This window comes from Rhipicephalus microplus, chromosome 9 (genome assembly GCF_043290135.1).
Source record: "Rhipicephalus microplus isolate Deutch F79 chromosome 9, USDA_Rmic, whole genome shotgun sequence".
NCBI lineage: Eukaryota > Metazoa > Arthropoda > Arachnida > Ixodida > Ixodidae > Rhipicephalus > Rhipicephalus microplus.
This window is the reverse complement of record NC_134708.1, coordinates 81,455,828-81,473,298: the sequence shown is the minus strand read 5'-3', so window position 1 is coordinate 81,473,298 and position 17,471 is coordinate 81,455,828. Positions and strand designations below refer to the sequence as shown.

General features: G+C 42.6%; 1 protein-coding gene across 3 annotated transcripts in view; it reads right to left on the bottom strand.

The window, feature by feature from the left end:
* The window catches only part of LOC119185444 (uncharacterized), a 28,950-nt gene extending 11,824 nt beyond the window's left edge, over positions 1–17,126 (bottom strand). Inside the window, exons 1-4 of one of the 3 annotated variants that reach the window (XM_075873950.1) lie at positions 16,852–17,126; positions 11,788–11,892; positions 2,549–11,064; positions 745–788 (exon numbers count right to left, since the gene is read on the bottom strand). In XM_075873950.1, the coding sequence (XP_075730065.1) occupies positions 745–788; positions 2,549–2,772 (268 nt within the window). In that variant the 5' untranslated portion in view covers positions 2,773–11,064; positions 11,788–11,892; positions 16,852–17,126. Of the gene's footprint in view, positions 1–744; positions 789–2,548; positions 11,893–16,851 lie in introns of all 3 variants that reach the window. The other 2 variants (XM_075873951.1, XM_075873949.1) reach the window with 2 other exon arrangements.
* Positions 17,127–17,471: the final 345 nt, after the last annotated feature.

Genomic DNA, 17,471 nt, shown 5'->3' with positions numbered 1-17,471 from the left:
GCTTCAATAAGTGCAGCTAATTTTGATGCAAATATTTTTCTGAAACTTCAAATTGAATTTCTCACATGGAAAGCATTACTTTAAGCTCGAGATAGCACTCCATGTCAGTCATATTTGTGACATGTGACACACGGCAAGTTTAAAAATGGCCTTTCACAGCAAACGTCCACTTTCTTGTCTACATAACAAAGTAATTAGATTTTCATGGGGTTTCTGGTCATGAATTTTAATGCAGAATTAGTATTCTGAATTTCAGTTAACAGCTGTTTAAATTAGTTACTTAACTGAAATAAAAATTTGTTCTATTTTCTTGCGTGCTTAAGAGCAAAATAAAGTTTGAAACAAATCAATCTCGAATCCTTTTTGAGACTAAAGCATGACGTGAAAGGGTGTGCTTCTTGGCAGTGTCTGCTTCTATTTTGAATTTGCAAGGTAAAACACTTTAGCTCGCTTCATAAATTTTCGTGGTTATTTCTGCCTTCACACCAACAAAAAGATGAATGCATAGTGACATAGGTCATAGCGGACAATATATGCTCCAAGACACCTTCAAAATTTTCAGCATGTCGGCACAGAATGGTACCGAAATGCATCATTTTACTTTCTGCAACATCTTTGAACGTCATCTACAGCACACTTGCAGAGCACCTCTTTACATGAAAAGCATGACTGCACCATTTATTACGAGATAATGTGCCCTAGTGAGCTCAACACTACAAGACAAAAAGCATGCAATCCACTGACCTCCAAGCGCATGCTTTCTCGACTGATCGGCGCGCTCCGAGTACCTTGCAAAAAGACAGTGGGAACCACGATTACTGGCTCGGCCAACACACAAACGACAAAAATTTCAAGGCATTCGAATATTTCGGCTTCTGCACTACAGTGGAAGAGAAGATTAAGCCCACCACTGCCAGTGACTCAAAGACAATTTATTGCAACAAACCTCTAAATTCAACAATGAGCGCTATGATGGCTATAGACTCATTTGTAACAAAAGCTGATGGAAAAATATTCAATGAAAACTAACACTATGCACACTGCAAAAAGCTATTTACCATAACGATCAAATAAACTTTAAAAATTAATACACTGTCTTAAAAAGAAATGCTGAAGACTGTCTGCCTGGTTGACAACCTGGAATGCTACTCCAGGATTTGTATGAAACGAATAACAGCACGCTGAATGCAAGATCTCTATACAACTTGATACAATACAAATAAAATCCAATTTGCATTATCGCCACAATCGTGACTACACCCACTGCAAAGCAGTCTCTCCCACGTTTCTCCAATGAAGTCGCACCCGCGCTAGCTTAGGCTGTCTTGATCATCTGCCTGCTCAGCTTTTTTTGCACCCTTTACTCCACTTGCATTCTAATGGAATCCAGTCCGTTACCAATAAAGACTATAGGTTACCTAGCTTTCCTAATCAAATGCTCTACTTATGCCTATTTCTTTTTCATGATTGCAACAAAGTCGTTAACACCAAAGATGAGCGAGCATTCGAACTCTGACTTTTCAAACGAATCTTGCAGTATTTAAATGCACTTAGACACTAATTCCGATTCAAAAGTTTTAAAAGTATTCCAAACGAACAAAGATATGCAAATTTTACAAATAAACCTTTGTAAAGATGGTTTCACTGTTGTGTGTGGGTGCCATGCTGTGAAACCACTAATCCAAAAAAAAATTAGTATTGCTGTGAGGCAACACTTAGAGGTTTATTTACATACCACAGTCACCTCACACCCATATAACACACACGCTTTCATAAGTGTGAGTCATATGAGCTTATATGAATTAAGTATAATATTATTCAAAGTGAAATTTAGCATACTACATATAACTAGCTCCCTATTGCTATACACATTTAGCTAAAGCTCAAAGTTGCTTCTGCTTCATTCCGAACAACAAAAAAAGAAAAAGTGACATTCACACATGTCCAGCCTCAGGTCTCAAAAACTTATTTGAGTCAACACAAAAATATATATTTTTTTAAATACGTTACAATGAAATGAATGAAGACTGAGCCAAATGAAAAGGTTCAAAAGTTTTAAACCTCCTTATTTTGATGTACATTCATTATTACTTTTTTTAATCTTCCCGATCAAATGTTTCATAATCAAACCATACACTTCTAAGAACTACTCAACAGAAAATTATTTGACCTAAACTATGTTAGCTGTGGACCTCAACGTTAGTATTTGCCCATCCCTAACTAACATGCAACGATTCCTCAACCATGACATTCAAAATGTTTAGTGCAGGAAGTGCAAGGTAGGGACAGGGGCAGAACAAAAAGCATGAAAATCTGTCTCGAGCTGAGCAGGGTTCCAGGATTTATTTTTGTTGCACGACATGTGCCCAATTTCGCCACCAACCGAGAATTTTTTTTGTTTGAAAAGGGTTAAACCTTTCATGTGTCTGCTACACAATTACTAACCAATTACAAGCATGTCTACAGCTAAACAAAACGCTCCCATCGGTAATCCTTGAAGCCGCCGAGTGAGGCTCTCTGTCATTTCAAAGAACTTCAAGAGACAAACCTCGCTTTCCGAACAGAGGCACGCGCTAGGGCCAGCTTCCGAGGATTCCGGGGCTCGTGGGTGCGCAAGTGGCGCTGAAGGTGGGCCCTCTGCGTGAACGAGTTCGGGCACTTGGTGCACTTGAAGGGCTTCTCTCCGCTGTGCACCCGCATGTGGTCTTTGTAGTGGGTCGAGTAGCGCGTCGCGTACGGGCAGAGGTTGCAGCGCAGCGGCTCCTTGCGCATCCCATTTTTGAGTATGACGCCGCCGCTCTCATCAAAGCCTTGGATAATAAATTGCTTGTTGGGCGATGACACCTCGAACTCTTCTACATCTACTTCTTCATCCTCATCTTCATCAGAAGTGTCCAACGTTATTGAATCTGCGGGAGACAAATAAATGCCACTGCTTTTTCAAGGAAACCATGCGAGATTCTGAAATGCCTACGACACATAAATCCCTGCACATTAAAGAATTGAATAGACAGTTCCCGTTCCTTTTGTCAAGTGCAATGAAAACTATCATTCACGATCACCAGCGGTTACGTGGAAAGTGTGATGCTAAATTTACACTTCTTTGCTCTAGCAAATGCTTCCCTGTCAATACTTCCAGCTTTAATTATGTTTTACGGTACGGTTTCACCCTTCAACACCATTATACATGCAGGGATCAGTTGTCTATCTTTTTATTACTGGACTAGCACGTCAAACAAGCGCACAGCTGCTTATTCAATGTGAAGTTTCGATAGACACAGTCATCGGGATGCAGAAGAAAAAAAGAGCACAGAAAATCGCAGCACTTGAACAGAGCGAAAATGCAACAATGGTATATTAAAGTCAGTGCACAAAACCATTTCCACAGGCAAAACTCTTCCTTCACTGGCGACTTCTTTCACAAAGGCATGCTTTCTAATAAAACTGCCCCACCACACACACATTCCTTTCTTCTCTTAAAAATTTTCACATTAGTTAAAACATTTTCTCAAACATGAGTCTACCTGTCGCCAGTTTTACGAGTGTTTAGCTCTGGGCTGAGCAACACGAAATTTCTTATTTGCAATGACAATAATGATGAATTTCAGCAAACCCCAACAGAAAAGCAGCATGCTCACATAATTAAATATTTAAGCAAACATTAGTGAGAAAAGTCCATGGCAAAGCACGAATTTTCAGTCTTTGTCACTTCACAAAATCCATCTAAAATCTTGCTGAAACAACATTATGAGATGAGCCATAATGGAGGACTCCAGACAGATTTACCCCATCAAAGTTTACAATATTTCACAAATTAATTACTATGATTTTCTTGAATCCAGCAGCCACCAAAATGTGACCACTGTCACTGGGAGTATGCTCTCCAGCTTAGCGGCGAGATCTAACTTGTCAAGCAACCGTAACGAATTCTTAAACTAATGAGCCACGAAATTGCCACAAGAAATTGATTCAAGAAAATAAGTCAACTCCTACAAATCTTCCACAATCGTGTCAGCTAATTCTCTGCCTTTACTACAATGTAGCTGAACACTCCTCTTTTCTGGCTTTTCGGTGCACGGCCCACGTGCTCTACAAAATATCCGGCTCTTAATCCCTGCAAGCATCAGCACAACACACTGCAGACACCCCAGATCACCAATTGAACCAATGCACAAAAACAGTTATCAATGCTGCAGCATGGCAAGGAAGGTCAGTTAACGAGCCTTGTAAATGAATCGAGCAGCAACAAGTCACAGTAAAAAACAGATGCCCGACGTCCCTCGTGTGTTGTCTGCCACCTCTGTACACCATAGACCCATCCTGTTTTCGTTAATAATTTTGCTTTTTTGGGGACAATGAGCTCCATCCTGTAAAATATGCTATTTCCATTTACCTTATTCGAATTAAATAGAGCTCAAAGTAAAAAAAAAAAATGGCTAGTGCAAAAAGCTCAAATGCAGACAAAATTCTGAAAGCACTGCATTGAAACTTCTATTAGCATTGTGTCAGTAAACTCTCTCATACTTCATTTCCTCAAGTGGGGTGAACATTAACTCAATTTTGGGTTCTTTGGCCGTTTCAGATATCGATACTGGTGCATTTCTTGAAAGCAGCAAGAGTTAAGGTAAAGAAATTTAATTCAGTGCAAGACAATATACTGTTTGGTTATAAAGACATTTACCGGCATTAAATCTCTGTACGCAATTTCACGGGGTCAAAAAACGCGCTTGGCGACAAAGCTACAACAAGTGACCTTAAGAATATTGTGCTATGCACAACTATTTACAAAGGAATAAAAAAAGAGAAGAAAACACACTCTACACGAGCAAGCTAAGATTTCTTGCTGCACTCGGAACCAAGAACAAGACGCCAGTTGTGAGCAGTACCAAAAAAAAAAAAAAAAAGAGCACAAGAAAACTATGCATACTTAAATAAAATGATGCATAGTTGCTATGGTGACAAAAACTGCACAAACAAAAAATCAAGTTATCGACGCACACAAGCGAAGCATCTGCTACCGCACTCAAAGTCGTACTCATTACAATGAACGGCCAACACACTCGGCAGGGTAACCTACATTAATATGACAACTACAAGTGTTGCTGCTGATTTCAGCTAGAGCAACGCAATCAATCGACTTGCCAATTATTCAGTTTCACATCCTTTTGTGTCTTGTCATACCAAAAAAAAAAAAAAGTTTAGCACTCTTATTTACTACATGTACGCCTTTTTAGTCCTGTGTGAAGAAAGCTTCAAATCATTGGTATGTTGTAGACAGAACTTTCAACAATGCCCTCCTTTCCCTCACATCGGCCCAGAACACTAACGGCACGTGCTCGTATGGCTGCGTATGTGGCGCCGACAGTTTGCAGCCTGCGTGAACGCGGCAGGGCACTTGGTGCACCTAAAGGGCTTCTCGCCGCTATGCGTTCGAATGTGGTCTCTCATGTGGGTCTTGTGGTGAGTGGTGTACGGGCAGAGGTTGCAGACAAACAAGCTCTTCGGCGTCTTCTTCTCCCAAGGGGTAGGACCGCCTTCCACGGAAGCACTTCCAAAGACCTGTTGAAACTTGCGGGGTCTGTTCCCGTCGGCCTCCATTGCCCCTTCGTGACTTTCCCTAGCAGCCCACAACCCTAGAAACGATCTGCTCTTGGGCCGAATGCCATGTCCCGATTCAACTGCAGAAAGAAAAAAAATGTCCGTGCTATATTGAAAGAACCAAACTTTCAGGCAGAGTAAGTATGGCCATCCAAATCTTGTATGCCCAGGAAGCGACATTTCTCCGCCACACGACAGAGACAAGTTGCAAAAAGGGGGAGAGTATGCTCATGCCCTCGAAGTGCTACCAGCTGGACCCATTGTCAGCTAGGCCGCTTTTTCTATAGGATGTCAACCATATTAGCACACACAAGAAAAACAGGCCACGTAAGCAGGCAAATCTTCCAAAGTTAACCAAGCAGTAAACTATCAAGGAAATAAAACTTTAGCAACATGCCACATGCCCCCAACCCATGAGAGAAGCATGATGTGGTTTATCTGGAGTGCACTAATAATAAATGATGTTTGTAAGTGGCAACAACCTAGTAGACAATGGGCTCAGCTGCGTCTGCTTACCCTTTCCCTTTCGCCACTTGGCTCAGTTACACGGCGCTGACACACAGAAAAGTCGCCACTCGCGCATGCCAGTTAAAAATTTGGCCAACTGTTTGTTGCTCAAAGTCACTGTGGTTGTTCTAACATCGAATAAAAGAAGGCTGTGTACTACTAGAGCTGCGTCCTACAAAAACATGCCTGCAATGTCAGCAACAAACGCGCTGCTTGTCCCTCTCCGCTTTACTGCGCATTCTTTTCTCCTATTGAGTATTGCATCTATCTTCGACAGCTGCAAGACATGATGGCTAGCACTCTCCCACAATGCTTGGCCAAAACGTGGCAAAGCATATTTTCTGCAGGAAAGAGCGACACCGCAGGCATGCCATCAAAGGAGGCATGGCTTGAAAAAAATATTTTCTTCACTTGCAAAACTGCATACGATACGGCTCCCATGCTTGCTCAATTTAACAAGAAATGAATTTAACTCATAAACTCGTTATTTCTCATAATTGCTCATCGAAAAAGACTACAAGCTATAATTACTCATAATTAGTCATGTAAAAGGCTAAGCTATAAAACCTGTACAAAAAACATGCCAAGAACACTTAGCAAACTAAAACAAATTATGTCCCAGCACTGTTAAAAAGAGAAAAAAAGACTACACTAATCAAATGATGAGCTTACAATCAACATGTGATACATATACAAATAGTATCAGGAGGCATTTTGCACAGCAAAGGAAGCGCTTTGATACAGCAATGGAAAGTGGTAGTATCTTATAAAAAAAAAAGCAAAATAACATGATTAAATCAAACTGCTTGAACTAAGAACTCGAGCAACATGCAAATGTTTCAACTAACATTTTGCGCATTATGGATAATAATTACCCAAGTAGGCAGGTGTTTTGCATTTTCACTGGGAAGCTGCCATATTAAATTATACTGCAACTGAGCCCAAGGCACAACTAAGGCAGCTTTAAGTAGACAGCAAAGAACATAGCAAGGTGCTTTGTTGCCAAGCAAGTAGATGCCACAGGCAGTGGACTGGGGCAAAGTCAAGTGAATTCGGTTAATAAAACCAGCAATAGTATCCTGAAGACTCTTAGTAGTGACATTCTATTGATATGTCTGTATTGTCAGGGTAGCAATTGATTAAACAGTGCCGGTCAATCAGACAAGGGGTGCAGGATAGGAGTGTTGCATAAGACAGCAGAGCAATACATGCCTAGAAAAGGGACAAATTTACACCTATCAAGTCATGTCATCAATAAAAATGTAGCAAAAAATCTTTCTAACTGGTTGTTGCTGAAGCCAGCATTCCAACAAGTGAACTTTCCTTCAAGGTAGGGAACAGTCACAGCCTTTAAAAGATAAGTGCTTGTCAAAGCGTTTTCTCCAGCGACAACCTGCGTTCCTAACATTTTTCATCACTTCCAAATTCCAGCTTACCTGAAAAATTTTAAAATAATTGCATAGGTAATATATGGCACCACTGTTAAATCTGTATCCAAAATTGAATGTTTGGCACTGAACCACTTCTAAGTATGTTTGTGTAATGTGCATATTGAAAAGAGATCAAAGCTGCCGCTGCCAACTTAGGCACTGCTTTACATTCTGCTTGCTAGAACGAAAGCGAACACGGTCACTGCTGTTGATATGTGGGGCTTTAACGTCCCAAAACCACCAAATGATTACGAGAGACTCCATAGTGGAGGACTACGGAAATTTTGACCACCTGGGGTTCTTTAACATGCACCCAAATCTGAGCAAAGGGGCCTACAACATTTCCGCCTCCATCAAAAATGCAGCCGCCGCAGCCGGGATTCGATCCCGCGACCTGCAGGTCAGCAGCCAAGTGCCTCGCCCAATAGACTACAGCGGCGGGCCGTGGTTGGTCACTGTTGTTAAAGATGAAAGTTAGCATAGAAATGTGGACTAAGTCTGCAGAAATGGTTCACAGGAACAAGGTAAACCACGATTTTATGCAACAATTTTATGTGACAGAAGGGGCATAGGCTCCTGGCTACTGGAGGTTCAGACTCCTTTTAACAGACCAGCACTTTCCACAAGGATTGGGTACTTTCACATCCGCTCAAAGTGAGGGAGCAAGGAATATTAAAGGTGTTTATTCTAGTGTTCTCTAGCAGGGAAGATTATTGTACGTCTGAAAATGTGTAGCCACAACATGAACACAATAATGGCTGTGTACTACTTTAAGTAGCAGTCTTTAACTTTCTTCACAAACAGAGTGGCAACTCAGCGTTTGCTGGTAACCTTTCTGCTTGTCTTATCTCAATCTGCAGTAACGCAATGGCGTCTACTTGGCCAGCTATCAGCCCTTTTCATGAACTCGCTCTCCTACTGGAGACACAGACTAATAACACATCCACGAGGCCTCTTTCAACGGGGTGGTCAATCAAGCAGTCCTAGCAGCTCATCCTCGTCGTGGGTGCAGCCGAGCACCTCGTGCACTTAAAGGGTTGTTCCCCGCTGCGAGTTTGCATGAGGTCCATGAAATCAAATGAAGCGCATGTTGCAGTAGGGCAGGAATGGCATGCGAGTGGTCCCTCCGCATTCCAGCTATGCATGTCTTTGGGCCGCTCCCTCCGAAGCCTCCCTGAGGTAAGACTTCGCCCGCCTCCTCGGGAAGGTGTGCTCAGCTGCGACTTGACCAGTGAAGCATCTATGCTGAAAGCACTGAATCTTGCTTCACCTGCAGAACCAAATATCAGTACTACAGTGAAGAAACGTTCAGCCAATCACCAAGATAAGTGCGACAGCTCCCACAAATATGCTTGCATGCTCACATCTTATAATATCCTTGCAAATTGAATACACACCTTCGTAACAGGTGTGTGAAACAATTGATGCACGAAAAGAAGACACCTAGACACAGCCAACTCAAGCTGTGTATAGGTGTCCTCCTATACACCCAGGAGTTCGTGCTTCTTAAGCATACACAATACAGCTCAACCCCTCCATAGACTCCTTCCATCAGAACTTAGGTACAAGGCCATGACGAAAACAGAGGCAAGTGAAGGAAGCTTACAAATGGTTTTGTTTACAATTTTTTTTAACACCAAGAGCTGCTTCACCAGCAGAGAAAACATCTCTCGTAGCATTTTCATTCCCCTTTTGTCATGCTGCACATTGAATATTAATTTTGAAAGCAAAGAGCAATATCACTAACGATAAAAGTCTCAATTCCAACCGCTCTAGCACTTACCCTTCAAAATCTGAATTAAAAGCATTTTATGTTTCACTTTACCACGCATAAAGCTCGAGGACTCGCACGTAAATTAAATCATTAACAAGTAGAATCGCTTAATAAAGATTTTATGAATCAACCTAGAAAACTCTTGCCTCCTTATTAAAAGAAATGTGCTTTGAACAGATATAGATTTAAACATCAAGGTGGCAGTTTTCTTCCCTCATGGCTTAGCACACTTTCAATGACAGTGAGCACTTTGCAAAAGGTTATCAAAAATTTTCTCACTTTCCCAACGCCTGCGCATTGTCAGATGTTAGTGAAATGACAGCTGCCATAGTTATGCAAGCGGGTTTTATATTAGAACACAGGGGGCCTCGTTCAACACGTACTTTAAGAGATTCTGAACTCATGTGTAGGAGGCATGACTTTACACTACATAACATCCGTGATTATAAAAACCCACTGGACATACAGTCTGTTCATTATATTTACAATATATTACTTCTGAATGATTGCTTGCAGATTATTTTTAGTGCTTTCTACAATATCGGGATGTTATTTTTGTATAACATTTGGGAGAAAAATAGCATGAAACCAATGATCACGGGGCAGAAGAAAGCTGCTTAGTACAACTAAAACAGGAGTATTCTAACTTGCAGAAAAAAAAATAACCCCAAGCAAATCTTTTTTGAAACAGAAAAAACAAATGCCTCTCCATGCTTTCGCATTATATTAACCATAGCTTGTAACATTGATGCCAGGCTCAAGCTAAAAAGGATAACCGCAGCACATTTTTATCATGCAAGGGTACTGGCATTTTTCAATACTGACAGTCCTGTAGCAGCTAGGGCAATACAAGCGATTTAAACTCATTAGTTATTAAAAAAAAGTAATGTTTGAAATAGAAATGAATAGCTGCTTCATGCAATGCCTAATCGATGTTCTATCATTACCCTCACTAGTATAAATATAGAACGTTATTAGTTATTTGAGCCGTGCCAACCTTTAGGAACAAGATTGATACAATTATGAGACTATTCGGACATGCAAAAATAGCAATTTGTCTTTCATCCACTACCACAAGAAGTGCGGTAGGATAATCACGAACACAGGGTAGCCTGCATTCAAAGACATGATTCTGAAATCGGCTGCCAATGCTTAAAATTGATTCTTAAAGAGCTATATCGATTGCAGTCCTACCATTTGGTAAATATCAGAGTATTGAATAGAACATCTGTCGAAAGTTTTATCGCAAACAGTGAACGTCAAAAAACAGGCAGTTTCGTTTTACGCCATCAATTAACAAAAAGAAGACTCATGGTTGCCACTCGAGGCAACTATGTGTCTATGTTAACTATAAAGCTGCATAGCATTTTGCAACATTGAGAACACTACTTGTTCTTGTTGATTCCCGGTATACTCAAGGCATGTACCGCACTGAAAAAATTCTGACAAGGATCTCGTCAGTGGGTGTCGGTGGGGACACGGTGCTGATGACCCTGAATTCTGCTTGGAGGCAGCCCAGCACGAATTGCACTTGAGACAGGTTTCTCTTCGCCACAAGGTCTTGCACGTGCAACACCAAGACCTTGCAATGCCAAGACCTCTGGCAAGTTTTGCATTTGTGCGTGCTTTTGGTTTCGCATGTAGTGATAATGTTGCTTTAGAGTGGGCCAATCTTGTCTGCCTTCGATGTGCCTTTAGTGTGAGGCATTGTTCACCACAGATGGAGAAAACGATCCCTACTTCACTGCTGCATGCCTGCAAGCCAAGAAGAATTAAAGAAAGAGACAGTATCATTTTGAGGGGACCAGAATTCAGTAATTGACACACTAATGACAAGTCACCACTCCATGTTCAAAGGCAACACAAGCAGAATGATATGCACAAGAGGCTGCTCGCACACAGATAAGTTTTATGCTGTCAAAAAGCTTCACGCAAGACCATCAAGAGCTTGTAATCATGTTTCATCATCACAGCGTCAGGTGAACGCATCACACGAGTCCTCACTCAGTCTCCCAACAATTTCGCATCCACTATCACAGACTGTGGCACGTTTAAAGGTGTGCAAAATACTTCATGCAACAGGCAAAAGCAAGAAAGCTAATAAAGCTTATGCAGGGGTAGAAGCAGGCTTCAGTCTTTTGGAGCAGCTCAAAGAGTACAAATAATGCAGTTTGGGAGCTGCTTTGGAAGAGTAAAAGGAGAGTTCTGAAGCAGTTTTCGAGCAATGCAAATTATGGGGTAAAATATCATTGGTAAGATAAATTTTAGTTTGCGGCTGTCATATGGACAAAGACAACGAAGTAAGAGGAGAAGCATGCGGGAAAGGCACATGTGCGTGCATAGAGCAGCACACAACTAGACGTGTGTGACACAAGCCATGAAAGAAGGCCGCATTGGCAGCTACACTCTGTCGACAGGAGCACCGAGCGTTCGGTTCCAGAGGCCACAACGCTTGCACACCACGGCTCGACCGTTAACCTGGGCAATGCTTGGGTGACGCTCCTTGGAGGGACTGCAGCCCCTTGCAGCAGTTTCAGACGCATCCACAGCATACTTGCTTCAAACGTCAGCCAGCAGCAATCCCTGGAACACCACGTCATCACATCAAGCAGAGGCCGGCATCATAATAGGCCGAATCGACGAGGGCATATTGCCACGTCACCAACAGTGAATAGTAAAAGCTTACGCCAGCGCGGCTGTCCATTATGCCGTCAGAGCGACGATTGAATAGGATTGTTGGCTACATCGGCCGTGGGCCCAACACAATGACGGTTGAGCATACAACGATCAAAGAATTCAAGTAAGAGGGTTCGATTTGGGTCGGGCTACAGCCAGAGTGCGAGGACTGAAGCGGCCAGGCTAAAGTTACGACTATAGCTGGATATAGTAAGAACCAATTACTTTAATGTCAATTTACTTTTGGGGATCCTGTTAGCAGTGTTTGTAAGTTTTTCCACTGTTGTTTATTTACTGAGCATTCAGTTTTTCCTTGGTTGTTATTTGCTGGGCTGCCCGAAGTCTATCGGCAATAGCAAGTGCCTCCGAGATCCATGACAAAACAATTGGAGAGCCTGCCAGGGTCGGGAACTGTCAGGAGCAGAAGATTCGAGGATCATTTTCTTTTCCTGCCCAAACACTTAATACTCGTGGGGTGTGTAGATGGTTGGAAATGTTAGTTTGCAGTAGCAAAGGAGGTTGGAATGACGAAAATGTGCAATAAGAGCACATTAAAGAAAAGAAACTCAAGTTTCAAAGCAAGGAAGTGCTTGGATTAAAGCTGAGCTTGGAGCAACTAAACAATGTTCCGCAAGATGACCAGAGTGTCATATCAGCATCCTCTACCTGCATATGTCTGAGGAAGTTGATGGTTCTGTTCAATGAAAGAAGTGACGACTTGGGTGCCTATTTACATAAATTTGAGCGGATTACAAGGGGTCAAGGTTGGGAAAGAGGGGAGTGGACAACAGCACTGACCCTTTGTTTGGTAGGACAAGTCAAATGTGTTGAGCTGAATGCCTGCCAATGACTCCATAGACTATGATAAGGCAAAAAAGACACCACTGCAAAAATTTATGCTGAAGGTCGAAGGTTTCCAGGAGCGATTTCGCGGCTGCAAGCCAGAGAATACAGAAACAGCAAAGCAGCTTGTGTGTCGCTTGTCAAATTATTTTGAAAGATGGATGGAGATGGCGAAAGTAGGAAGAATATATGAAGGCGTACATGACTGCATGGTCATGGAAAAACTGTTTGCTGCAGTAACAGCCTAAAAGAAAGGTAACCACACTTTATGGTGTAGCACAGCATGCCGATCAGTACTTGGAGACCTAGCAAAGACAAATGAGGGCGGTGACAAAAGAAAACTGAATGAAACAAAGTAGATCTCAGGGGATATCAAACACGTGACAGCAACCACTCAGGTGTTTTTCGTGTAACAACATTCTACACTGACTTATGAACTGTTGGGCTGGACCGTCGCATGCACAAGTAGTGTGCCAGCTGCGCTACAGAAGGTGACACTGTGCAAATGAATGTAGGTCAGGAACTACATATGAAGTAATCTGTATAGTAGACTCCCAGGGAGGTTCGATTATAGAATTTGGGATTACAAAGTAGCCTGTATCGTAGACTCGCACAGTGATAGCATGAAAGGGCCACAGGTGCAGAAAAAGAGAGTCAGAAAAGAATAAAATTCAATTTTACTCACAAAAAAAATATTTACCGGTGGTAGACAGAGAAGTGCACGAACAAAAGGTAAATGTTTTGAAAGATACAGGTACCAATACACTCAAACCTTGTTATAAGAAACACGGATATAACGAAATGAGGGTTATAACAAAGTGAATGAGAAATGGTCTTCCAATAGGTAACAGTGTTAGGAATAAGCTTTATGAATGATTTCCAGATATAGTGAACTTATTTTCTTGCAAGATGCAACTTTGCTATAATGAGGTTTGAGTGTACTGTTTCTGTGAAAAGGAGCTTAGTGGACGTATCAAATTTAGCAGGAGAGTATGCAACAGTCATTTTGGTGGATAGTACGGTGAGAAGGCTTCCACAAGCTGGGATTAAAGTTTCAAGTCTATATTATACAGGTTGAGTGACAGCGCAGTGTTTGAAGAAGTCCGTGCACGATCTGATATTGGGCGTTGTGTCGGGAATGAGAAAAGCAGATGAGCCTGATATGAACCAAGAGAGGAACAAGGATGCAGCAGGGGATCAGAATGCACGTAGTGGTAGAGTAGCAAAACAAAGAGAGTCGTAAAAAGAAGCTATGCCGCAAAAGTTTATGAGAAGTGCAGCCACAAGTAGTTGCAGTGGCATAGGCAGTAATGATGAGAGTGGCAATAAAAGGAGCAGAGGCCATGAGACCAAAGGTGGCAACCAAGAAGAATACAGACATAAGCCGTATGGAGTTCAGGGAAAAGCAGAAAGAGAATGAAACAGCAAAAAAAGTTTTTTTTTTTGGCAATGAAAAAAGACTGCTCCAAAAGTGCAGAAGATGAATAACAATTATCTGGCTACAAATAGAGAGGCACATGCAACCAGCGTTAACTGCAGCAAGGTGTGGGAGCGGGGTAGTTTGCATTCCGTGTTTTTACAGTTGAAGCACAATAAACGTAGACAACTGGGTATCCTAGCCACTTGTTGGCATCCACATCAGAACAACTGCGGAAAGGCTTCGAAGTCAGAGCCACGCGCCCAGATTTTCAGGCAGCCCTGCGTATGAATGTGGCTGCGATCACCAGTGATGTCCCGCACTACATTGAAGAATTCCTATTCAGAGACATGAAAATTCCCTATTACCGAGAATTTTTCCCTTGCAAACGATGATATTCCCACCATATTTCCCTGCTCAACAGTACTAATTTCTTCAGCACGAACCTACGCACACACATAGTATAATTACACGTATTTGACGTACTGGGCACTTTTGAAATCATGGCTGGCCCTTCCACTGCCGCACGACACAAGCATGACCTTACTAATTCATATACTTTTTGTACACTGCGCATTGTGGGCTTCAAGTCAAACAGCAACAGTGAACTAGAAATAGCTTCACGTAAATATCAAATAAATCGCGAGGGCTGCAGATGAAGGCGCACTGTGACCACTAATTATCGGTCGTCGCAGGAGAATTTTACCATTTCTGAAATTCGCAGCAATATCACGGAGATTCCTTTTTTGCCTTTGGCTCAAAATGAGGCAAAAATTCTCAAAAAAAGGGAAAATTCCCTGTGCGAAACATCACTGGCGTTCCCATACTTGCATAGAATTTTACACAATGTAAAGAAGATGGGTCAGACGGCCGCGGTCTCGGTGGTGCTTTCTGCTCCCAATAAGTTGTCACAGTTACGTGCAAGGTCTAGTCCTGTAAGAAGGCTTTCTAACGAGTGTAAAATTAAGCACCGAAACGAATCCATTGATTGTGTGATGAGTGTAGTATATAACGTATCTTTCACCTGTGGTCAAAGTTACGTCAGACAGGCAGATGCCTCAATGTGCGATTACTTGAACACAACCAGAAAGTAAAAAAGGGCTCCAATGGTTTCCTGGCCATTGTTGTGCAGAATGCAAATGCATGCCGGTATTTGATAAAACAAGTGCGTTGGGTACTCCCCTAACGATTGTATTAGGCTTATCATTGAGGTAGCGGCAATAGAAAATCGAAGCTGCATCGGCAAGCCATCCATCGCACGTATTGATGTTTATAGTGCAATGAATAGAGTAATAGGGACAATGGACTTTTATAACAATCTTGTGAAGTGACCTGTGAAGGGACCAATGAATGTTTGTGGCAAGTATGTGGTGAGGTAGTAAGTAAAAAGGCATGCGAATTGACAAGATATTGCAATGGTTCAAAATGCACAGGATTTACACAAAAAGAAAAGGTTTTTTTTTTTCCAAGAAAAACAAAAGAGGAAGGGAAGGGGGCTATGTGAAGAGTAACTCCCATAATCAGAAATGCTGCTTGACTTGTATGCGACTTGCCGCCGCCTTCAAGGCGGCACAAACGGGTTTCAAACGCGCTGCATTGAAGGTGGTGGCAAGTCAAGTTCAAGTCGAGCGTTTCTGAAAACGCTGGCGTTTATTGAGTTCGCGTATATGAAGATGACGAAGTTGGGAGAGAAGCACGCGGATGAGGCACAGGCGCGTGCATGGAGCAGCACACGGCTCGACGTGCGTGACAAGAGCCGTAAACAAGGGCGGCAATGCTCGCGTGGTTGCGGGAGAAACAGGCGGCATTGGAGGCTACGCGTCCTGTCGACAGGAAGCAGCGGGCGTTCGGTTCCCGAGGCCGTGACGCTGGCACTTCGTGGCGTAGCCGTTTACCTGGACAACGCTCCTCCGAGGCGCTACAGCAGCTTGCGGCAGTCCCCCTTCGAACGTCGGCCAGCAGCAATCACCGGAACGCCACACCAGGAGGGGCCGGAATCATATTAGGCCTAACCGACGAAAGCGCCGTAAGATTATCGTTCCGACTTATGGTTTTCGGGAGAGAAGCGAGGCACGCAGTCGCGCGTCTTTTGTTTGTTAATTTTTTTCTTTTCCTCACGAACGCCTCTACCGCTAGGCGCGCGCGTGGTCATTTGATTCTAAAGCCATAGGAAGTCAAGCAAACGCTGCAAAGAGAACATGCCGGCAGCACGGCTTCGAAGCCGCGCGGCGGACCAACAGCTAAAGAAGCCGAATTCAACACCGGGGAAAGGTGTGCGGTGAACGTGCGCAAGCACCCGCGACGGCAGAACCATGAAATGCACTATCACTTTTTAGGGCCGTCAGCTTGAAACGGCGTTTACTGGGTTCGCTTCGCAAGGCTACGTGGCCCGCTAAACACGTAGTTTGGGCTGTAGTTCGCGTAGCTTGGATACGTACATACAACGCTAATATTACGAAACGCAACGTGCCTACCAATAAGGTTAGCGCATGACGCACGCGCAGTGGCAACACGCTCACGGAGAAATTTGCGTACTCATTGTAAAACTGTATCTTGGCAGAGAATGCCGACACTGCGCACTATGCACTTCTATAACGACAACTTACCCGACGCAAGCAGAATATCCCACACTATGGCGAAGTGTGCTGTCGGCCTAGTGGCCCTCGTGTAGACGCTGCAAACGTAAGCGTCTACGCTTCGAGGAGAAGCACACCTTTAAATGCATGCGCGTGGAGCCTGAAGTACTCCGTTTTGGTGCGACAGTCAGCAGCGCAACACTTGAATTGTGGACTGCACAAACAGCGCCGTTTTACACACGCAAACCAGCGAGCAGGCAAAGACGCATCCATGCTAACAAGCGTTTTTCTTCATTCACGGAGCCCTGAAGCTCCTCTACACGTCAGTAGGCTCGCTAAACTGCAATTGCAATTGTGATGAATTATTTGTGGCGCTAGCAGCTTTACGAAAATTATTTTTATATTTGAGAAACAAAACAATTGTAACAAAAATAATGCTAGTTTAACTAACAAAAATTACAAACAAAAAGTACTAAAAAGGCAGTAACTATGTTTTTAAATATCTTACAAAAAAAAAGATTACTTTTTGTTGATTTTTACTGCCTGATTTTGTATAGTAGTCATGGAGGGAAAAAAACTTTCCTTCCTTCGTGTAAAGTAGTAATCTGTGTCAAATGTACGTAAATAAAAAAAATATTTACAATAGAACT